Here is a 24,638-nt window from a genome sequence, read left to right on the forward strand (position 1 = left end):
GCTTCCTTCTATGCATGAGGAGTCCAAGTAGTTGCTTCTTTTAACCTGACAGGAGGGAGTTTCCCCAGCTGGACGTAGCGCGTGGAAGGAACACATCATTCCAACCAGTTCCTTTCCCCTCCATCAGGCGCCCTGGCTGGCCAGGAGGAGGCAGTATAGAGACCAGGATTACTGCATGTTTTTTGTGAGGGTACCTACCTACCTACCCTAAGAGACACGGGGAGAGCAAAACCCAGTGTCTTAAGCCCCCATCAGAGTCGGTACCGCAGTGAAGAGCTATCCACCGCGGTGTAGTCTTTTTGAGTCATAAAACTACAACATTACGTCATTCCTCGCTGTGAAGAGCTTTCCACCGCAAGTCCCGACACATCTCTCTGTTTTTACTATCAGACAGATAGGCTCTTCGCCCCGTTCACTGATTGGTCGATCTAGACCAGTCAGTCACGGTGAATAGGACTTCACCGTGACTGACTATGATGGCCTTCACTTATTTTCTGACTTGAGGTGGAAAGCTTTACACCTAAAATGTGCGGTGGTAGGCTCTTCACCACAGACTCTGATAGAGGCTTAACAGACTGTGTGTGTGTGTGTGTGTGTGTGTGTGTGTGTGTGTGTGTGTGTGTGTGTGTGTGTGTGTGTGTGTGTGTGTGTGTGTGTGTGCAGTCATGGTGCACTGCAGGGAGAGAGGAGATGAGATGATAGTAGGCGATCTGTCACACCTGCACATCTATGAGCAGGGAGGAAGTGCTCAGGTGAGTACACTCAAAGATTGTTAAAATAGAAAGATACACCGTTCCAATTGGAGCCACTAGAGGTGAACAAATCCTACAAAAGGTCTCCTAAGTGCGGCCGGCGTCTGACGGCAAATCTCGCGAAAGTCCTATGTATACATTTTTTCGCAAAGCAAAGCCCTGCTTCATCATACAAGGCCATTGCTCAAAAGTAGTAAAAACAGCAGATCTACAAGCACACAATGCTAGATCCCGCAAGAGTGTGTTGCTGAGCCAGAGAACGGTTGATAATAAAGTTGATTTTCTCCTCATTTGTCTCTCTGAAAAAAAGCCATTTTAGTATTAAAATCTTGTGAATATTGTGTAGTTTGTGACGATCAGGTCCAATATGTAGTTAAGTGACCGTGGGGCTAAAGAATGGTTCAGAAGCTGTGTTCACGTTCACTCTTCCTTTGGAAATAATAGTCTGCCACAAGCTTCTGGTCTCCTAAAAAGCCGGTGTCCACCCACTTCATCATCTTCAAGTTAACCGGAGATGCACTGTGGCGCGACAGCTTAGCTAACAACAATGTAGAGCTCTAGACCCTGTTGTTAGATAGGAGTGTGGAGGGTTTAGCTAAAACTCCAAGACCCTAGAGCTCGAGACCCTGACGTTAGACAGGAGAGTGTGGAGGGCAGTGATCCATGAAGGAGTCCCGAGTTGCTGTCGGCTAGACCAGTGGTTCCCAAACATTTTAGTTTGAGACCTACAGTAAAAGAGAAATTAGACGCTTGCCCCGGACCCAAACTAGTGAAAATAGCAGATCTTCTAGCTCACAAGGCGTCGCTTTGCACCGCGTTAAGAGCTTGTAGAGAGTGTAGTGAGCTCGACCAAACTCTCACATCGATCGCTTCGCATTAGCCTTTTCTTTGTGTTTTCTTCCCTAATACATTTTCTTTATTGGGCCCCCATGTAAAGCGTTATAATGTGTGCGTATGCTGTGTGTGTGTGTGTATGTGTGTGACGGCACAGCTGGCGGGGGTCCACGCCACCACGGTGACCAACCTCCCTGACGGGACGTTTGACCTGGCCCAGCTGGAGAGCAAGATCCGCCACGGCTACCCGGACCCCCACTACCCCCGCTCCAGGCTGGTGTGTCTGGAGAACACCCACAACATCCAGGGGGGCCGCGTCCTTCCCCTGGCCTTCCTGCAAGAGGTACTGCATCACATCGCCGTTGTTGGGTGGAAACCTTGTACGTCCAAAACCCTAAAATGTATTTAAACTAGTGAACAGCCGATCTACAAGCACACAACGCCTCGCGGTGTGAGGTGTTGTGTGCTTGTAGATCTGCTGTTTTCACTAGTCTTGTGCGACAGTCTTGTATGATGAAGCAGGGCTTTACTTTGCCAAAAAACGTTCACATTTGAAAATTGGAGATACTGTACAAGATTTCTGCCCGACAGTGACGATATACTACTGTGTTATGTTTGTGTGCTTCAGTAATGATTTCATCCACTACCTTTTTTCACTGCCTAAAACTAAATAAGAAACAAAAACTAAGCTATGATGAACTAAAACTAGTCAGTTTCATCAACAAATAAAAACTAGACAAAAGAATTATGGGGAGGGACTACAGTAAGAGATCCAATAGAACTAAAAGACATTTCATTTTATGTTTGGCTGCGCTCGGGTGTTGTGCCCTGAAAGTAGCAATCTATATCTACAAGCTCACAACGTTGTGAGCTTGTAGATCGCCTATTTTCAGCATGTAACGAAGGTGTAACATCAGCCATTACAACACCATCAAGGCCTGCCAAAATACATTTTAGTTGACTAGAATCTTAGATTTATTCGACTAAAACTAGACTAAAACGAAAACATCTCAGATTACTAAAGTATAACTAAAACTAAATTATATTTTTATTCAAAAGACTAAGACTAAAACTAAATAAAAGTGTCCTGTCAAAATCAACACTGCTCAATTCCCCCTCAGGTGCGCGCCATTGCAGATACGTACGGTCTGGCAGTGCACATGGACGGAGCCAGGGTGATGAACGCTGCGGTGGCTCTGGGAGTTTCCCCTTCCACCATCCTACAGCACACACACACCGTCAGTGTGTGTCTGTCCAAGGTATGAACCATCCTACAGCACACATAGGGCTGTCACAATTATTACATAATCGTCTAATCGTGATTATTTGACATAATCGTGATTATTTTTCATAATCGTCATAATCGTTTCCATGTAAAAAATAGTGGAAATAGCAGATATACAAGCTCACAACGCGTCGCATCGCGACGCGTTGTGAGCTTGTAGATCGGCTATTTCCACTATCAATGTTCTTTTTTAAGTTTAAAGTTGTCAAATATGTCAGTAAGTTCTTTGTATATTTAGGTTATGTGTCATATCTACCATGTGCAACTTCAAAGCCTAAAAGCCAAACAGAAATGTAATTGTCAACGACAAAAACACAATTAAATCGTTAATCGCAATTATTTGAGAGAAAATTAATCGTCATGTAAAATGTCATAATCGTGACAGCCCTAAGAACACACACACACCGTCAGCGTGTGTCTGTCCAAGGTATGAACCATCCTACAGCACACACACCGTCAGTGTGTGTCTGTCCAAGGTATGAACCATACACACACACCGTCAGCGTGTGTCTGTCCAAGGTAAGAACCATCCTACAGCACACACACATCGTCAGCGTGTGTCTGTCCAAGGTAAGAACCATCCTACAGCACACACACACCGTCAGCGTGTGTCTGTCCAAGGTAAGAACCATCCTGCAGCACACACACACCGTCAGCGTGTGTCTGTCCAAGGTAGGACTGATCAGTGGTGGAAAGAGTACTCACGTTATTTACTCAAGTAAAGGTTTCAATACTGCATTGTAGAAATACTCTGTTTCAAGTAAAAGTCAGGACTTCTACGTTTACTTGAGTAAAAGTACTAAAGTATTGGTGTCAAAATATATTTCTAAAGTACCAAAATGCGAAAGTTATGCAGAATGTCCCTGCGGTGCTCACTGTGGTGACATCAGCTGTGGTGATGTCGGTCTCTGCGTACTTTCTATGACGTTAGTCTCGTGTGAGCTGTTGGTACTGCCTACACAGCATACAGGGACCTACATACACACAAAGCCAGACGTAGGAGAGGTTAGCATCACTCAAATATATTTTGATCTATCGTGAGTCGCGACTGCTTGTGAGCTAACCAATTGAGCCTTTTACAAAATGTAAAAGGCTCAATTGGTTTGGCTCCTGTATGTTTTGTAATAATAATCAAAATCTACAAAATAACTAGTAACTAAGGTTTTCCAATAATTGTAGTGGATTAAAACTACAATATTTCCCTCTGAAATAAAAGTATGGGTTAATTGGAAACACTCCAGTAAAGTAAAAAAAACATCCTCAAAAGTGCACTTAAGTACAGTACTTGAGAAAATGTACTTAAATGCTTTACACCACTGTATGTAATGTGTGTGCTGCCAGGGTTTGGGGGCCCCAGTGGGCACCATGCTGGGAGGTCCACGGGACTTCATATCCCGGGCGGTGCGCTGTCGCAAGGCCCTGGGCGGGGGCATGCGCCAGGCGGGCATACTGGCAGCGGCCGGACAGCTGGCCCTGGGAGAGATGGTGGACAGGATGGCCGAAGACCACGGCAACGCAAAGACCTTCGCTCGAGGTGAGTGGAGTCAGTGGTTCTGTCTCAGTTTGAGGTTTACACAGTGGTGGAAAAATTAGTCTGTTTTCTTTTTTAGTTATTTACGTAAGTTAAAGTAGCAGTACCACAATGTGGAACTACTCTTATTACGTGTAGAAGTCCATTATTCAAATCAACATTACAAAGATATTGGCATCAAAACAGACGAGGAGGCCAATCTGTGGCGTCAGTCTTCTATGACCTCAGTACTGTGATGTCAGCCATCTCCATATTTGGGCAATGTGTCAGCTCAAGCAGCTATCGTCTTTCAGTGTAAAATTAAACAGTAAAAAGAAAAAAAAACATTTTCACATTTCATGAGCAGCTTTTCAAAAAGCTGCCTGTGACTGTCGCCACTCACCAGATCATAACACCTCTTTAAATCTCAGCCCAAGCCCCAATCTGACATGGGATGCAGGCGTGATTAAAAGACTTCAGCTGTATTGCCCAGCTTAATCCCTTCGTTTTGCACTTTGTTGCTGTCGGGCAGAAACCTAGAAGAAGATCTGCAAGCTTGAACCACAAAGTGGTGCATTTTGAGCTTGTAGATCTGCTACTTTTGTTGTTTTTGAATTTGAATCCTGATAAGTAACAGTTTTGGGTTTCCAGTTTCCACCCAACAGAGACGACTTATAAGTTGTTAAATGCATAAATAGTTAAGGATTATTATGAATAACCTTTCTGTACTCCAGTCTGTAGTACAGTGTCATTAATTAATATCCATTGCAGTCTTTGTTGTGAATTAGATGTGTTAATTGGTTAGTTATGCAAGGATAATTGACGCCCAGCCAGTCATTGTTGAGTAATAAAACCCGGCAGGGTAATTAGGCACAGACGCGTAGAGGAGATGCCAATAATCACCCTGAAGGGTTTAATTACTCAATAATGAACGTCTGTCCATACATTATCCCGTTATTAAACAGCTACTTATAATAAGTGAATTAATACATTGTCCCAAAAGTAACAACAAAACTCATTATTTTGTTTTGTTTTGTTGTCATTATACAGAAAAATCACACTCGTGTGAACTGAGCGGTGGTGTGTGTGTGTGTGTGTGTGTGTGTGTGTGTGTGTGTGTGTGTGTGTGTGTGTGTGTGTGTGTGTGTGTGTGTGTGCGTGCGTGTGTGTGTGTGTGTGTGTGCAACAGCGCCCCTCCCTTAACATGTGTGGTCAGAAAAGGTTTCTGCAGGCTACGGACACGGAGACAGACATACAGACAAACAGACAGACAGACCCACACACACGGCCACGTATAGGAGCGTTGTGACCACCGCTCAATAACACTCAACACTCAGCATTCAACCAAGGCGTATAATACAGTGGTGGAAAAAGTACTCACATTTTGTACTTAAGTAAAAGTATCAATACTGCACTGTAGATGTACTCCGTTTCAAGTAAATGTCCAGAATTCAAAATGTACTTGAGTAAAAGTATGAAAGTATTGGCATCAAAATGTACTTAAAGTACCAAAAGTAAAAGTACAAAATGTTTGAAAATAGCCGATCTACAACGCTCACAGTTGCGACGCGACGCTCACAACGCGTCGCATCGCGACACGTTGTGAGCTTGTAGATCGGCTATTTTCAAATAGCCATGTTATAAAATAAGGCTGAAGTGGGTTAATGTGTGTTTTATAATATTATAATTTACACCTGCAAAGTAACTAATAACTAAAGTTTTCAAATAAATGTAGTGGAGTAAAAGTACAATATTTGAATCCAAGATGTAGAGGAGTAGAAGTAAAAGTATTGTAAATTGTAAATACTCAAGTAAAGTACAAATACCTCAAAAGTGTACTTAAATACAGTAACTTTTTACACCACTGGTAATACGTTTGTGTATGTCCTACTATATTCCCCCCCTCCTCCTCCCCAGCCCTGTTGGACTGTGAGACTGGGCTGTACACGGTAGACATGGCGACTGTGGAAACGAACATCCTGCGCTTCCGCCTCCGGGACCCCACTTTCAGCCCCGCAGACTTCTGTGCCCGCATGGCTGAGGTGGGCGAGGGAGAGGAGGCCGCACTGGGGCAGGGGGTGCGGGTTCTCATGTTCCCCCACGTCGGAGGCTCTGTCCGGGCTGTGTGGCACCTTGGAATATCCCCCGAGGACACCCAGCTGGCCATCCAGAAACTATACTTTGTGTCCCGACGGTTTGCCAAGGAAAAGCTCAGGGCCCACTAAGGCCTGGGGCCTCTCCTAGCACAAGTGGTTCTCAGCCTTTTCCAGGCCCCCAAAATAACACAATTATTTTAACTGGGGACCACCCCCGCCCCACCCTCATAAACACTCAGGAATGTAGGATGTGAGGCATTCAATTCAGTTTGACTCGGTTCCACAGATAAATATTGTGAAAATAGCAGATCTAAGTTGTGAGCTTGTACTGTTTTTATTTTTATTTCAAGAAACCCAGTTTTGTATACAATTAGGCTAAGGACCACCACAGGTCTGACTCTGAGAGTGTACAAATGCACACTCTACAGTCCAATAAGGATCAATTTGATTTCCTAACTGTCACTGATTTTGGAGGACCTCCTGGAACCCCCTCAAGGACCCCAATTTGAGAACCAATACTGTAAGATGTAATTATAATTCAACCTCAAATCCTACCAGACGCTGCCTACAGAAGATCTGTGTTCTGTGCCAAACATGTTTAGAACATGCTTCAAAAACACTTGAGGTTATCCTCAGTCATTTACACGGTTTAACTGCACATTTTGTTGATTTGCCTTTAGCTTTTAATTTTTTAATTTTTGCAATGGCGGAGGAAACCATGCAAGGTACCTGAACCTGCTCACCGGGAGCAACTAACCATAGATTTAAAAAGCTAGATGCCTCATCCCCCGCTGGCCGCTGCAGTTCATTGGAGCGCCGTGCAACAACTGACGCCACAAAAACCGAGTCCACAAAAACCGAGGGACCGCTGCCAGTCAAAGTGACTACTGGCCAATCACAGCATGTCTTTTCCGGGACTTGAATTCAATTCAACAGAGCTTTATAGACGCATTTCTGGTCCACGTTACACTGATAAAAACCTAGATGCACGCGCAGGTCGGTACCAAATGAGCCAATGAAACCAGCGCTCCCCAAAACAACAGGTTTGGGGATTGGTGGGAATTGATGTATGATACAGTCACCTGTGCATTTAGTCTCAATGTTTGTAAACAAGAAACGTGTCTATTGGCAAGTTTCCATCCAATTCCGACCTGCGTGGCTCAGCTGTTCTTCGAGGCTGCGAACAAAAAGCCCCTCCCCCACATTGGCCTAGCAACTTCCGGTGTCTGTGACGCACGTGAAAGTGGGAACCGACCGGAAACGACCATTCGCTGAGTCCCCCGATGGCCGATGCATAGGCCCCAGAGCCGAAGGAGGCATCTACCTTTCTATGTCTATGGACAGAACGGCCCATACAAGGAGACGATGCATGTTTGTCGTGTTTGATATTTATTTAATTTTTTAATGCTGTTTTAATTTGATATTTGATTAATTATTTGTGTGCTCTGTGATCTTAAAATTGTGTCTGCATTTATTGTATTTCAATGAATTTTCAGAAGTTTTTCAAGCAATTGATAATTATGTTGATGACAATGGTGATGTGCTCCTTCATCACCATCACCACTTCGATCTAGGATTATTTTCATAGCTAGATTTGTTTTAAAAATATTAAATTGAAGGAGTGAGATTATACATTTAATGTGTGGCTGTGCTGTTTCATTCACAACCAGTAGATGGCACTATTTCATTAGTTTTTCAACAAGACACGCCAGCACACCACTATGAATACAAATATTTCCATGGCACCCACACCATTAGCTTTACATTCTAAAAATATAGCTATGAAAATCATTATAAATGAAACAAATGTAGGTCTAATTTCAAAACACAACTTGCCAGTTCCTCACAACGGCTCATAGTTTGAGTGAACTGACTGAAGAAATCACTTCAGGTCTTTATATTAATACACAGGCTTGAAGCAATATCTATTCATCTGTAACATCGTTGAGATTATTATTCTTGTTTGGTTTTCCTGAAACGGCCGTACGGCCATTGTGGAACCAAGAAATTATTATAATTAAAATATTTGAAAAGGAATGTGGCAGCGGTGGGATTCGAACCCACGCCATCGAAATGACTGGAGCCTAAATCCAGCGCCTTAGACCACTCGGCCACGCTACCATATAGACACGTTGAAGGCGACATTAAGTAATAAAAGTTAAGACATTTCAGAGAAGAGATGAGTTAAACGGTTTATGGTGGCTTTAGCAGATAAATAATATAATATAGGCCTAAACATGCTAAAAGATAAGTGTTTATTACTGAACATATTCATGTTTCGTTCGTTACTTAAAGTAAAAGTATCAATTTAGAAATAGCCTACTCTGTTGCCAAGTAAAAGTCCGGAAGTAAAAGTCCGGAATTCAACATTTACATGAGTACAAGTACAAAAGTACTGTTATGAAAATGTAAAGTAGGCCTACCAAACGCAAAAATACTCATGCAATATAAACATCATACAAGTGATCAGGATCAGAAATCAGATTCATGTTTCATGCAAACAAACGGTACGGTGGTGCAGCATGTGCTCAAACCGATGGCTGCTTGCTTGGAATTCAGTAACCTCGCCTACCAGGCTTTCTCAGTAGTGGCGAAAAAAGAGAAAACTTCTGGTAAATCAGATTTGGTGCTGTGTTGGACTGTTCCTTTGGCAAATCTATGCTGGCAAATCTAAGACTTTCGGGGGTTGAGCTCTTCAGAATAAGAGTTTCCCTTTTTTTGGCATAATTTGCACATGAATGATAATATATGCATGTTAAAAGTATACTTTTAAGCATTAAATAGAAGTACTCTAGTATAAGCAATTTAAAAAGTCGTACATCATAAATGTACTTTTAATAAATGTATTACATTATTTATGATCGTATTTTGAAGGCAGCTACAAGATTTATATTTGCCTCTTCAAAACCTGTCCTAGATTTGCCAAAGGAACGGCGCTCAAGCGACGCATCAAGCCATGCATGCACTGCGATGCAGTGGAAGTTTCAGATCCGGTCAAGGGCGGATACGGAAGCAACCTGTGTGCATCCGTTAATGTGCTCTGAGAAAAATACCGGATACAGTAGGCGGGCTCTGCCCCGGAACGGAGCACCGAGCAGTAAATAGAAACAACAGAAACAACCAGAGCCAAATTCCAATACTCCTCCTCCATCCATACTCTATGGTCCTGCTGCGGTGCTACAGTGTAATTGGTGACCTGCCGAAATGTGTGACCATCTTGTGGAGTTTAAATTGAATTGAATTCAATTGAATTCAATTCAAATGAGCTAGCTTTATATTGGTAATACGTTTACATTGTCAAAGCAAGTGTCACTGTGCAAACGTATAGGTTCCTCTATGTTTCATTGTGAGGGTACATGCTTTTTGGAACGAATAGCAGCATGCAGCATTATTATTAGGTCCTATTATTATTTTTTCCTCAACACGAAATGTATATAGTAGTGTATAAGAAAAGCCTCAGTTTAAAAAGCTGCTCTGTTTACACTTTAGTTTACACTGTAGGCTGGCTACGTGCATAGATATCTATGGCTACGTGCACTACGGTCTAGATCAGCTGGGTTCCCAAACTTTTTTGGCTCAGGGCACCCCTATAAATATATATTTTTCATTCGAGGCATCCCTACATTATATTCATGATTTTCACTCCCAGCACCTTATATTTATATAGCATATTTTAGCGACTATGTTGCCATTTTGGTTAGAACTGACTGAACTGAAATAACTTTGTACGGCATGTTTAAAATTACACTAAATATTTTTTTAAGTGTCCAAATAAATTCCAAATATTATCGAGACAAATTATCTCGCGGCACCCCTGGGTGCCCCGTGAGTGAACTTTGAATACCCCTGGTCTAGGGATGAGGGATGCATGGTCTCATATTTCGACAGGTCACCATTTATGGGAGGACACGGAGAGTCTGTACGTGCGGGGCGCTCGTACAGCCATGGTGCGTGGCATGCGCGTGCACGTGCGTGTACGTGTCGTGTCTAAATCCTACACACACACACACACACACACACACACAGGGAAGCTAGTGCATGCTGAGGGGCTCGGCTGCACTGGGGAACCTCTGTGTTGTGTTCTGCTGGCTCAGCTCAGCTGTCTGGGGGGCTCGAACTGAACTGCCCTGAACCACTGGACCAGCGGGGTCGCCGCCCTCGGAGAACCAGGATATACACGTACGGACCATATACATAAATACCACCAGTCCTGTTGGTTGGTTGTTGGAGACTTTATTATATAATATTGCAGTCATTCATTTTTACAACCCGCTTCCGCAAAGGGGAAAATAAAACAATCACCAGTTATTTTCAACAGCTGTCAATTAAGGTGAGTACAGAGAGTGGAACTGAATGTTCTTTTATGTTATTTCATTGGATTATTGTTGTTATTTCATGTGTATATTGAATGAGCTGCATGCAATTCAGTTTCAATTCAAAGGAGCTTTATTTATTGCCATAAGCGTTAAGTATGAAAGCAAATGAGAAAATACAATAGGCTACATTTGAATGCAATGCATTTAATAGCCTACGTTTTGCAGTTTGGCCAGTCGGTTTGGTGCGTTTATTTGTCTTTGTATGGCAGTGATCTCTTACATAATCTGAAATAAACACATTGGGTTTGGAACGTGCATGGCATGCACGTATGTTTTCTCATGCCAATAAAGCTGCTTTGAATTGAATTGCATGCACAGACTTTTCTGTGTTAAAGTGGCATCTATCTCTCCCAACACAAATATAACATTGATACTTCCATATTCTGAAATAAACACATTAGTTTGGATTGGAACATGCATGCATGCACGTTTCTGTGTTAAAGTGTCAACTATCCTATCTCTCCCAACACAAATATATAACATTGATCATATCATATAACAATATAAGTTTGTTTCATGGTTCATTTGTGCAGATTCTCTTCAAGGAAGAAGTGTTTGTTATAATGTTAACACCCATGATAACATAACATGTTGTTTTGATTGCTGCCTGGCTGCTAGGCATTCTTCTGGCACAGATAAGCCCATGCCAAGCTTAAAGCAGTCCTCCCATGTTGGCATGGCATAGATAGAAACCATGTGGAGTAAAGTAGCTAAATAGACCTACATTTACTCAATTACAGTACTTAAGTACGACTTTGAGTTACTTTACTGGAGTATTAACAGTTTTCAGTGCTTTTACTTTTACTCCACTGCATCTCAGATTATTTGAAAACTCACTAAATACTTTGCAGATTAGATTATTATCATTTTGCATAACACGGTTCTATTGTGATATACATGCAATACTTTGCTAATTAGATTATTATCAAAAAACATACATTACATACAACCATATTTTGTCCATTTGAAAATAGCGGATCTACAAGCTCACAATGCATTGTGAGCTTGTAGATCAAAATCATTTTTTAAACATTTTGAACTTAGTACCTGTGAAATTAGTACCTTTACTTTTGGTACTTGAGTACATTTTGATTACCGGATATTTAGATGGCAAAGTATTGATACTTTTGAGCTTCAGACTGTTTCAGACTGTTTTCAGAGAAGCTCATGTCACAGTGTAATCTGCCCCTCAACCCCTTTAGGTGACAGTGCCCCTTTAAGTAAATAAATGTACTGCTTTTCCCACCACTTATTCTTTAGATTCCTGCCTGGCTCTGTAGAGGCATTCTTCTTCTGGCATAGATACTGTAGAAACCCAAGCTAAGCATAGCAACTGCACTGTACTCATACACGCCCCATGAATACACTTGAAACTGTTGTTTACTTATGACTCTAGTGCTGGAAGTAACCACATTTACTTACAGTAGTACAACTTTGAGGTATTTGTACTGTACTGGAGTATTTCCAATTTTCAGGACTTTTACTTCTACTCCACTACATCTCAGAGGCCAAATATTGTACTTTTACTACACTACAATTATTTGAGCACTTAGTTACTAGTTGTAGATTTAAACTATCATTACAAAACATACATTAACCACTTAAGCCCTATATTTACATTTCTGGCGATCGCAGATCTACAAGCTCACAATGCGTCACGATGCGACGCATTGTGAGCTTGTACATCTGCTATTTTCAAAAGATTTTATACTTTTGAAAACGTGTGCATAATGAGTACTTTCTACTTTTGATCCTCTTGAGTATATTTCAATGCCAATACTTTTGTACTTTTTCTCAAGAAAAGATTAAAAGGGGGTGCCCGCTGGCCTAGTGGTCCAGGCGCATACCACATATAGGCTTTGTGCAGCCTGCGGCGAGATGTGAGTTTGAATCCCACTCCTGACCACCTCTGCTGCGTGTCTCTCCCCATCTCTCTCTCTCTCTCTCTGTTTCCTGTCTATCTTCACTTAAATGAAGGCAGAAAAAGGCCCCCAAAAATATCGTCACTGTCGGGCAGAAACCTTGTATCTCCAAGTTTCAAATTTGTACATTTCTTCGCAAAGTAAAGCAATGCTTCATCACACAAGGCCGTCGCACAAAAGTAGTGAAAACAGCGAGGCGTTGTGTGTGCTTGTAGATCGGCTGTTTTCACTAGTTTAAATCATTTAAAATGATAAATACAAAAGAAACGGTTTTGGACATACAAGGTTTCCACCCGACAACGACGATATATATAAAAAAAAAAGAAAGATTTTAAATTCTGGACTTTTTTACTAAGTGAAACATTTGAGTACCTTTCCCACCACTGATAGAAACCCAAGCTAAGCTTAGCAAACTGTACCCACGCCGGCCACACCCCTTGGGCATGAATCCAGTAATCCACTTGAAACTGTTTACTTGACTGTCCAGCCTCCTGACAATCCCCTCCCTGCCTTGGCTTGTTGCACCTTGGCTGCAGCCACAGCCACGTGTTGTGGTTCTCAACCTTTTGCAGGCCGTGACCCCCAAAATAATCATATGTTAACTGCATGGGGACTAGGGCATTAACGACTTGTCATTTTTGCAAGTCGACTCGACTCAGTAAAAAGTAGAGTTGAAGTCGACTTTATCGCTTGATGACGTCATCACATCGTACACGACCCCCCAATTATTTTGGGGGGTCCCCAGATGATTAACTTAATGTGAAACATTGTTTTCTCACTCAACTGTAAACAAACCAATCTTCACATTTCTAAAGTGCCAATTTAAGGACCCCTAAAATGACAAATTAAACATTGGCCAAATTGTCAAATATATCCACCTCTTTCCGAGATCTGCTATTTTCAACTTCGACTTTTGACTTCTTCTGGTGGGAGTCGACTTGTGTAATGTCGACTTCTTCGTTAATGCCCTAATGGGGACCCCCCGCCCTGACGAGCACTAAGAGTTGAGGCATTTACATTTTGTATAACACGGTTCTATTGCGAAAATAGCAGATCTACATGCTAACAACGCCTTGCCTTGCGAGGGGCATGGTGAGCATGTAGATCGGCTACTTTCACAATTTCTGCCTCTAATATTTGACAATTTGGCCAATGTTTAATTTGTCATTTTAGACTAGAGGTATGAAAAAGTCCTTCAAATGTCACTTTAGAAATGTGAAGACCCCTGCCTTATATAACGATTGTCTTGTCACAATTCCTCCTGTGACCCCAGAACCCCCCCACCCCACCCAGCCAACATGGATCACGAGATGATGTTCGACATGGATGAGCTCAGCACCAAGCGGGCGCCCTGCGCTCCGCGCGGCCGCTCCGGCGCCGTGGTGTCCATGGTGGAGCACAACCAGACGTCGCGGAGCGTCTCCGTCAGCGAGGACGACGACGACGACTACGTCATCTGCCCCATCCTCAGCGACCCCTCCAAGGAGATCTGTGACTACCTGAAGTCCCTGGTGCTCTCCAGGTCCCTGTCCAGCTCCCTCCCCAAGAGCCACTTCACCCACCAGGTGAGACGACAGCCCAGCCACCAACGACATCCATGTTGTCGATCCTTTTAGGGTGACTTTCCTTTTTCAAATAACTTAAAAACATCTCACGTTGCAATCAAAGGAATGGTTTCAGGTTCATAGTTAAAGGACAACTCCAGACTAAATAACATCTAGGCTCATTTTCCTACTTATATTGATCCAAAATGACTGTCTAAGGTCAATGACTGAAATGGTTTCTATTAGGCAGAAATGCACCTTAGAGGGATGGAGCCCATAAGCCTATCGCTTTTACACAATTTGTTGTTTTAATCAATCTGTTATTAGTTGTCATTGCACACGCATGCATGCCATCTTTCTCCCACACAAGCCACCACTCTCTGCTATACCTGTACATACAGTATGTCCCCGGAAAAGACGCGCTGTGATTGGCCAGTACAGTCACTTTGATTGGCAGTTGTGACAAATGCTCACCCCAAAACATGATTTATGAGACTGTGGCAGCTCCTGTGGGACAACCAATTAAGGCAGGGGTCTTCAACAGGGGGTCCGCGGAGGTACTGCAGGGGGTCCGCGAAATTATTGCTTAAAAAAAATGATTTCAAAAAATGTTTTTTATTTTATTTTTTATTTTTTTTCACATTTATGTTAAAAAATAAATCATGATTCTATCCATTTTGAATAGCTTGAATACATGATTACTATGCAATTGACAGATTGTTGATATTATTAACATTGGTTCTCAGTTAATAAGTAGTATGTTTAGAAATGGTAGTGGTACGGCCCACCCTGCTCGCTGTAACTTGTACATGTTTAAAATAAAAAATATGTTGTAGCCCCGGCCCCCGGGTGGTAGGGGGTCCCTGCTCCATCTCCCCGGCCTGAAAACGTTGAAGACCCCTGAATTAAGGCATGGATGTGTTTGTAATGACAACTAGTAACACATTCATGAAAAGAAAATTCACTTTTGACTGCAACCACTTTTGGCCCCACCCTATGCTTTGAGGGCTGCTGGGTTCTGCAGAGGAAACTGGACAACAGTGGCATTTCTGCCTAATAGACCTCATGGACAGTCATTTGGGATCAATATAAGTATAGGAAAATTAGCACAGATGTTATTTAGTGCAAGTTGTCCTTTAATTCCAGCTTCAGTGCCTTATTTGGCAGGTCACAATTAACAGCACGACAAACAATGAGAAGCAAAAACACCCAGTATACATAATCCAAAGACACACATCACACCCTCTGGCACAATGCCAACTGATAATGACCAATGTATTTGTCATTATATTTTGCACTGTCAAAAAAAATTATAATTTATTTGCAGACACAAGAAGACCATTAGACAAAAATGACAACCTTTAACACCAGAGCACAAATGTTATGTTGACAAGCAGTCTGTTTCTTTGCCTCTCTGTGTAGAACGAACCATCGCCTCGGTCGGACGTGTCCGAACGAGCCCGGGTATGTTGCGTTACGTACACATTCTATCTGCCGCCTTCAGCCATGATGACCGCCTCCCTCCGCACCTCTCCTTCTACCATTGTTTTCCCTTTTAACACCTTTTTTTCCCCTTTAGGGCACAGTCACACAAAACTATGGTTGCCAGCTGATAAGCGGATTCCATACTTTGACGTGACCGTACCCTTAAGCAGTGTTTCTCAACCACTGTGCCTGGGGACCTTTGGTGTGCCCCTGAGAAGGGTCAAGTGTGCCCCTTGAAACTGCTTTAAAGCCAGTATATTTATCATTTTAAAAATGATTTAAACTATTTAAAACAGCCGATCTACAAGCCGATCTACAAGCCGATCTACAAGCACACAACGCCTCGCGGTGCGAGGCGTTGTGTGCTTGTAGATCGGCTGTTTTCACTACTGTTGTGCGACAGCCTTGTATGATGAAGCAGGGCTTTACTTTGCGAAGAAACGTACAAATTTGAAACTTGGAGATACAAGGTTTCTTCCCTGACGATATTTACACCCCCGTATTATGTTGGTGTGCCCATGGATTCTTAGGACATGGAAAGTGTGCCCATGCAGACAAAAGGTTGAGAAACACTGCCCTTAAGCATCTTTTCCCCCCTCCTTTCAGCACGTTCCCACTTTTATCCCCAGAGGGAGATAAAGCCTGGAGAAGAACTTCTGCCTAAAGTGTCTAACTGGAAGTGCAGGAAATACAGGGACTATGTGTTGGAATGTTCCTGTACTTCCTATACGTCTGGCTGGCTGGCTGTAGTTCTTGTCCGGCCTAACATGAATTCCCTCCTTTTTTCCACCCTTTCTGGTTAATTTCTCCTTCACCTGTTTTCTTTGTCTCTCCTAATCCACTTACCGCTGTTTCATTTCAGCTGTAACCTGCACTAATTAAACAGCTGTGAAATGTGTTAATTGTCATTATACTGTGTAGTAGCTTTTGTCAGTTCATAATCAAGTTTACGAACCTGTTGTGAAAACATTAGCTGGACAATCCTGTCATTATCATACTGTTTCACACACGTTCCTTGATTGACTTGATCGCGGAAAGATGATTCAATCGAGACTGGGTCACAATCAAGGGACTCTTCTTTTGATGAGGCGATAGTGTTTCTTCATGGGATAGCATGGAGGGGTCGTCGGGGTGGGGTGAAATTCGAGGTGTACTCATCCCAGCAAACGGAAGACGATGTCCTAGCTAACTTCTCCCCAAAACACACCCCTCTGTGTCTTTTACATCTTACATGTAAATAGTACCCTCTAAAAATAACTTGCTCTAGAATTCCAAGCATGAGAGGAGGCGACCAATCACGTCAGAGAGAGCAGTTGTGTTGCATAACGGGTAGGGTAAGGTTACTAACCTACTACTGTAGGTCACTATTATTTGTGTGACACTTGGATCAGGGTTATACTGTAGTTCCTCGAAGTTCAGCAGAACATGATTCCTGCCCTGGATTAAATAAGAACTCCTGGTTGGTTATCAAACTGAGCTGATGCCTGTTGTCATTGATACTATTATTATGAAACGAAGAAGGCCCTTGTTTGACACCCAAAATATTGATCTATGGCATTGTTTTCAACCTTTTTGGTTAAATATATCTATTAAATATTGGGACAAAATCAATATTGGGACAAAATCAACCACACATCTCCCATTGTGTGCTATTTTGTTATTAATACATTGGCCTACATTCTAATTCTTGTGAAGTCCAGGGAAAAAACTGTGTCATTTTAGATTTGAACAACTTTAACCATATTTTATATGGTTAAAGTGTGGATATGCGCACGCTTTGTGCTAAATGTTTCGGGTTGGGTCGGGTGTCTTTGCCGAATTCTAACTTATCTTCTCTCCCTAATGTGCCGCTATTCATTTAAACATTGCTTCTTTTTCGCCCCCTTTTTTCAAGCTCTCCCTAACGTGGCAAGCTCTCTCTTTTGTTCTTTCGCCACCTTTTTTAAGCTCTCGCTAACGTGCCGCTGTTCCGTTAAACCGTTGCTTCTTTTGTCAAGCAGACACCCAGCTCTCCTGGCAGTATCACAGGGTTAATTCACTCATGCAAACTAGGGATGGGACGATATGCGATATTATCGTTTATCATGGTAAAAAAACACTCACGATAATCGGATCGAGGACATTTCATTCATCGTGATATCGTCCTCCGTCATGCACTGGGATCAATTCACCTTTTATTTGCTGAGCTGCATGCATATGTACCACTTGAACCATCTATAATTGGTAAAAGGTACTTATAATATACGTACTTGATACAGTCTTTTTTTCACTATCAAATGTCTTTGCCAAAAAGTAGCCGATCTACAAGCTCACAACGCGTCGCATCGCGACGGTTTGTGAGCTTGTAGATCTGCTATTTTTTGGCAAATGTTCCACCACAAGATAATGGATTTATCGCGATAATATTGCAAATCGAGATTTATTTTGTCACAATAATCGTGATATGAAAGTTTCATATCGTCCCATCCCTATTGCAAACAGTGATGTGACCTGCAAACGACAAACAAGTGATGGAATACAGATCGCAGCAAGTGTCATCATTCATTTCAGAACACCCCACCTGAAAATGAATGAATGACACATTGCCGCCACTACGAACTGCCGCTCTATTCAGTTGAATGGTTGGCTCGTATGGACGCGCTGGCCCTGGGTCTGTTGACTGATATGTTTCTCTATTCAGTTGAATGGTTGGCTCGTATGGACGCGCTGGCCCTGGGTCTGTTGACTGATATGTTTCTCTATTCAGTTGAATGGTTGGCTCGTATGGACGCACTGGCCCTGGGTCTGTTGACTGATTATGTGTTTCTCTGTGGTCACTCACTCACAGACACGATGGAAAACGGCCATTCAGAAGGCCAAGGCCATGCCTGACCCCTGGGCAGAGTTTCATCTGGAGGAGATGGAGACGGAGGCCTGCACCCGCTACAGGTATTACGTACTGTATGACTAAAATCCAGTTTATTTGGGGGCGGTGCAAACCGCTGCTACGGTTGACTATTGGGCGACCATGACTGAGTGGTTCATGAGCCTGTCTGGGGAACCAGACAGAGCCCCTGGTTGTCGCAGGTACGATTCCAGGCCTAAAACTAACCCTAACCAGAACCGGTGTGCATTCCCGAACGCACCCTTTGATGCACTCGGACTGAAACACCAGCAGAAAACACTCTCCCGTGGCTGCAGATGACCAACAGGATCCAGAGGCCAACGGTCACATTCAGGGATTCCAAACTTCCAACTCAACGCCCAGCGCCCAAGCATACAATTAACCACTGAAGTCCTATATTTATAAAACAGAGACAATAGCCGACAATAGTTGTGGTGACCCTCTGTTTTGAAAACGGTGGTCACAACTACCCCACTGAGCATGTTTTTGGGGCTGTTAGGCGCTCTACAGACGGGCAGCGGTTGCCGTGGGGTATCCCGCTTGGATCAGCGGCGGCCGCGCCGCGGTGAGACACAAAACACACTCGTTCAGTGAGTAAACGCCGCACGGTATTTCACAAAGATGAACTCAATCCGCTGGCGTTGGGTCATCTCCTCATGTAACTGTATCTATACAGTTTCTCTTTTTCACCCGCTGGCATGGTGCCAACCTCCAGTTGTGTTGTGTGGAGTGAGTCACAGAGTGACACACGGTTGGTACGCAGTGTTCCCTGGATGGGACATGGTGTTCTGAGGAGGCTGGGAGGGAGAGCTCTGTTGTCAGGGGTTTCTGGTTGTTGATAACTGTGCATGTGTACAGTATATAGACCACTGTTTCCAACACAGTGGGTCGGGACCCATTTGTGGGTCACAGATAGATTTTTATGTGTCCCTTAATTTTTTTGTATCTCACATTTTCTTTTTAATTATCATTAATGTTTGTTTGTTTTTTTCCCCCTTTCATTTTCATTAATTTCATGAGGAAATTAAATCTAAGAAATTACATAAATGTGTGTGTGTGTGTGTGTGTGTGTGTGTGTGTGTGTGTGTGTGTGTGTGTGTGTGCGCGTGCGCGCGTGCGTGCGTGCGTGCGTGCGTGCGTGCGTGTACATTTCAGTGTAAACTACATTGTGCCATGAAGAGCATGCTTGTCATTTTCTGTGTCACCACGATAAGATTTTTACGATGGGCTGATGTCGTTAACAATATCAAGTACTATTTCCGCCTTGGAGGCCAAAGGCCAACATGACTGAAGAGTTCTCATTTTGTTTAATCGAGGTCAACTGGAGAGAGTTATTAAGACAGGATTCTGTTTTCCAAATTCTCCCACGTAGCGTAGGTTCGTTGAAGAAGCTGTTTTAGCTGTTTGTGATGAGGTTGCACAGACAGCAGGGTCAAGGGGGTGACGTGCAGGCCAGGTGTGTCACAAGGGGGGGGAAGAGTGGGACTGAGTTACCAGGGCCCAAGGTGGTGGAGGGGCCTTAATTATTTGATACCTATAGCTATTGAAAAATAGCAGATATACAAGCTCACAGCGCGGCACCGAGTGCCGCGCTGCGAGCTTGTAGATCTGCTATTTTTGAAAAGTAGTGAAAATGCAAATCTTTTAATATATGTATTTTTTAAGAAAACATTTGTAACTCAAATTTTGCTTCTGGGGGGGTCCCTGGAACTAAATATTTTGAGATGGGGGTCCGTGGCCAAATACATATCATTTTGGGGGTCCTTCACCATGAAAAGGTTTGAGCACCACTGACATAGAAACATATTTTTTTCAAAAAACCTTAGAAGGATTTGAAATATCCAAAGATTTGCACAAATTATCACGATTTAAAAAAAAATTGCAGATCTACAAGCTTGCAGAGCGGCACTCGGTGCCGCGCTGTGTGCTTGTATATCTGCTATTTTTCAATAGTTAAAGCACAAAATAACGCGTAATAATGCGTTCCCAGTCTAAATGGGTTAAACCCCCTCCCCCCCATGAAGAACATTCATGGGGGGCCCGCAGTGAATCCTTGTACCCAGGGCCCATAATTTGGTGCGACACCCCTGCAAACCTGACCCACTTATTAATAGGGCCTTCGGAGTAATGTGACAGATGTGTTTTGATTATATAATAAGAGGTGTGTGTGTGTGTGTGTGTGTGTGTGTGTGTGTGTGTGTGTGTGTGTGTGTGTGTGTGTGTGTGTGTGTGTGTGTGTGTGTGTGTGTGTGTGTGTGTGTGTGTGTGTGTGTGTGTGTGTGTGTGTGTGTGTGTGTGCGCGCGCGTGTGCGGAGCTAAACTCACAAACCGGTGGACCCATCAGTGCTAAATGCCTTGGGGGGCTTGGACCGGGTCTTACTATAGACCACTTGTTTTTTCACCAACACTGGGTCAAGACCCATTTGTGGGTCCCTTAATTTTTTGTTTCCTACACTTTGTTTTTAATTATTATTATTAAAAATATTTTCAAAAAACATTCCCGAAAAAGCTTTTTTTTTTTTTTTTTTTTATGAATTAAAAAGAAAATGCAATGATTTTTCTTCTGTAATTTCATGAAGAAATCAAAGAAAAATCTAAGTGTTCCCATAAATCAGAACACAAATGTTTAAGAAGTAGTGAAGCGCAGCGTTGTGAGCTTGAAGATCGTCTGTTTTCACTAGCTTGGGTCCTCGGGCAAACAAACGTCTAATTTCTCATTTGGGTCTCAAGCTGAAAGGTTTGGGAACGACTGCTTTAGACGAATTAATGTCATCATTGATTCTCAAATTGGGGTACATGTATTGTACAAACGGCATATATCGAGTTTCTTTTTTTGTTGACTTAGTTTTTCTACCCTCTCCTCAGGTACAACGCCATCACTGGAGAGTGGTCTGCAGACGAGGTGCACATCAAGATGTCTTCCAAGGTAAGGCCCAAGATCTGTCACACACACGCACGCACGCACGCGCGCACGCGCACACACACATACACACACAGTAGGGCATTAACAAAGAAGTTGACAAGTCGACTCAGTTGACTTCATTACACAAGTCGACTCCCACCAGACAAAGTCGAAGTTGAAATAAAAGAAAATCCTTTGTATTTTTTTCTATAATTATTTTTGCTCCATGTGTGCGTCTGTACAGCATCAGCATTCAAACAGTTGGATTGCTTATTGTCAAGGACAGAATGATCCAATATTACAGTGATTCTCAACCTTTTCAGGCCGCGACCCCCAGAATAATCATATTTTAACTGGGGGCCCCCCACCCTGACGAGCACTAAGAATTGAGGCGTTACATTTGGTATAACACAGTTCTGTTGTGAAAGCAGGTCTACATCTCGAGGCGTTGTGAGCATGTAGTTCGGCTATTTTCAAAATTTCTGCCTCTAATATTTGACAATTTGGACAATGTTTAATTTGTCATTTTAGAGGTCCTTAAATTGTCACTTTAGAAAGGTGAAGTTTGCCTCTATACACTTAAACTTTATGTTGGGTTGTTAACAGTTGAGTGAGAAAACAATGTTGCACATTATGTTAATCATCGGGGACCCCTTAAAATAATTGGGGGGTCGTGTCGACTCGTGTGTGATGTGATGACGTCATCAAACATTTTACTGGGTCGAGTCGACTTGCAAAAATCACAAGTCGTTAATGCCCTATCACACACACACCTCTATCCGAGGATACAAACTATGTGAACTAAATTGCTCTGTGTTTGTGCTTGCTTTGGTTTCCCACAGCCCTTTGGGAAAGGAGCAATGAGGGAGTGTTTCAGAACGTAAGTCCATTTACGTTTTTTACTTAAAAAAATATTGAAATTAATGATGTGCAGAGGCCACAGTTCAGAGGCTGTTGCCCTGACGTTCCTGATAATCTCAGTGCAATGTCAACAACACAGAGGAATATCTTATTCTGTTTTTTTAAGCCAATGTCTCTCTCACTCACACTGGGTCAGGAACAGAAAGTGGGTCGTGAGATTATTATAATTTTTTGACAGGCTATTATTGTGTTAACCTAATATATCCTTCTATCTAACCGTCTTAATGTCGAAGACCCCCCCAGTCCGGCTTACGCGTCCGCTTGGTTCCATTTGTTCCACTCTCAGAGTGTACAGACCCGTAGCGATCCAAATTGGTGGTCCCCGGAACGATTCCCCTCGTTGAGAACCAGCGTGACCTAATGCACTCACTGGACAGTGTAAAGTCAAGTGCAGGACTAGTTGAGGAGAACCAGGGTCCTGAGCTATAGAACCCAGACCACAACACATTCCACACATAGCGTCCTCGTGGCCCACAGAGACCAGGCCTCTCTGATGGCTCTGTTAGACACAAAGCCAAAGATGGTAATGAATGATGCGAAGATAAACCTTCTGCTGGGTGCTATATTAAAGCCCGACCCCGTATATCGGTCTGGCAGATACTCTATATCAGTGGTTCTCAGCCTTTTCAGGCCGCGACCCTCAACATAATCATATTTTAACTTGGGACCCCCAACACCCTGACGAGCACTAAGAGTTTAATTAACGGTTAATTTACTCTATAATAATAATAAAACGTTTTATGTTTCTGTAAACCTCAGGAACAGTCTCATGCGATAGAAAACAGTGAAGGCCTTTTAACTAAAAATGAAAATAAGACTTTCCTGTCATGCTCGATCACCTAAATTACCTCATGTGCCCTGCAGTGCATGTCCTTAGATTACTTTTCTGCGTACATGCACACGTGCACTAGCACTACACAGTACACACATGATATATTTTCTGTTATCATGCATGCATGTTATACAAGCATAGGCCTAATTCTACAAGTATTCGTTGGTCAGATGCTACAAAAACGGAAGGTCTTAAAGCACAGCTAAAGACAACAAACCATACAGTGACTCAACCAAAGGCTATCCCTTCACATAGGGGTGTGCATGTGAGCACACTGTAAAAAATAAAATGTTTTGGTGAAAAATAAAATAAAGAAAATCGACAAAAAGAAGAAAATTACAGGAGGAGCATAAGGAGTAAAAAAATCGCTATCAAAATCGCTAAAATCTTAACGATTCCCATCCCTAATAAATAGCACCTCTCACTTTGCACTGGGTGTGTTTTGTTTTTCTCGTCTCTCCAGGAAAAAGCTGTCTAATTTCTCCCACAGCAAAGACTGGAAGTCAGCCGCTAACTATGTGTCCAAGAGCTACATGGAGCCTGTGGACAGACAGGTGTACTTTGAGGACGTCAGACTGCAGAATGAAGCCAAGCTGTGGGGGGAAGAATACAACCGTCATAGACCTCCTAAACAGGTACTACAACCACCAATACAACCACCCCATAGGCCTCCTAAACAGGTACAATACAATCACCAATACAACCACCCCATAGGCCTCCTAAACAGGTACTACAACCACCAATACAACCACCCCATAGGCCTCCTAAACAGGTACTACAACCACCAATACAACCACCCCATAGGCCTCCTAAACAGGTACAATACAATCACCAATACAACCACCCCATAGGCCTCCTAAACAGGTACAATACAATCACCAATACAACCACCCCATAGGCCTCCTAAACAGGTACAATACAATCACCAATACAACCACCCCATAGGCCTCCTAAACAGGTACAATACAACCACCCCATAGACCTCCTAAACAGGTACAATACAACCACCAATACAACCACCCCATAGGCCTCCTAAACAGGTACAATACAACCACCAATACAACCACCCCATAGACCTCCTAAACAGGTACATACAACCACCAATACAACCACCCCATAGACCTCCTAAACAGGTACAATACAACCACCAATACAACCGTCATAGACCTCCTAAACAGGTACAATACAACCACCAATACAACCACCCCATAGATAGGCCTCCTAAACAGGTACAATACAACCACCAATACAACCACCCCATAGGCCTCCTAAATAGGTACAATACAACCACCAAT

At 42.9% G+C, this 24,638-nt stretch overlaps 1 protein-coding gene across 4 annotated transcripts in view; it reads left to right on the top strand.

Annotated features, from left to right (window-relative positions):
* The first annotated feature begins 10,504 nt into the window (after positions 1-10,504).
* Positions 10,505-24,638, top strand: part of eef2k (eukaryotic elongation factor 2 kinase) — a 369,092-nt gene continuing 354,958 nt past the window's right edge. For 3 of the 4 annotated variants that reach the window (XR_013963007.1, XR_013963008.1, XM_080747979.1), the window contains exons 1-8: positions 10,505-10,807; positions 12,658-12,733; positions 14,049-14,340; positions 15,742-15,783; positions 18,632-18,732; positions 21,554-21,614; positions 22,433-22,470; positions 23,807-23,978. Coding sequence is in view for 1 of the 4 variants with exons in the window: in XM_080747979.1 (XP_080604105.1) it covers positions 14,074-14,340; positions 15,742-15,783; positions 18,632-18,732; positions 21,554-21,614; positions 22,433-22,470; positions 23,807-23,978 (681 nt within the window). In the remaining 3 variants the exon portion in view is untranslated. The remainder of the gene's footprint in view (positions 10,808-12,657; positions 12,734-14,048; positions 14,341-15,741; positions 15,784-18,631; positions 18,733-21,553; positions 21,615-22,432; positions 22,471-23,806; positions 23,979-24,638) is intronic. The other variant, XR_013963009.1, reaches the window with a different exon arrangement.

This window comes from Nannobrachium achirus (assembly GCF_963921795.1).
Source record: "Nannobrachium achirus genome assembly, chromosome: 18".
NCBI lineage: Eukaryota > Metazoa > Chordata > Actinopteri > Myctophiformes > Myctophidae > Nannobrachium > Nannobrachium achirus.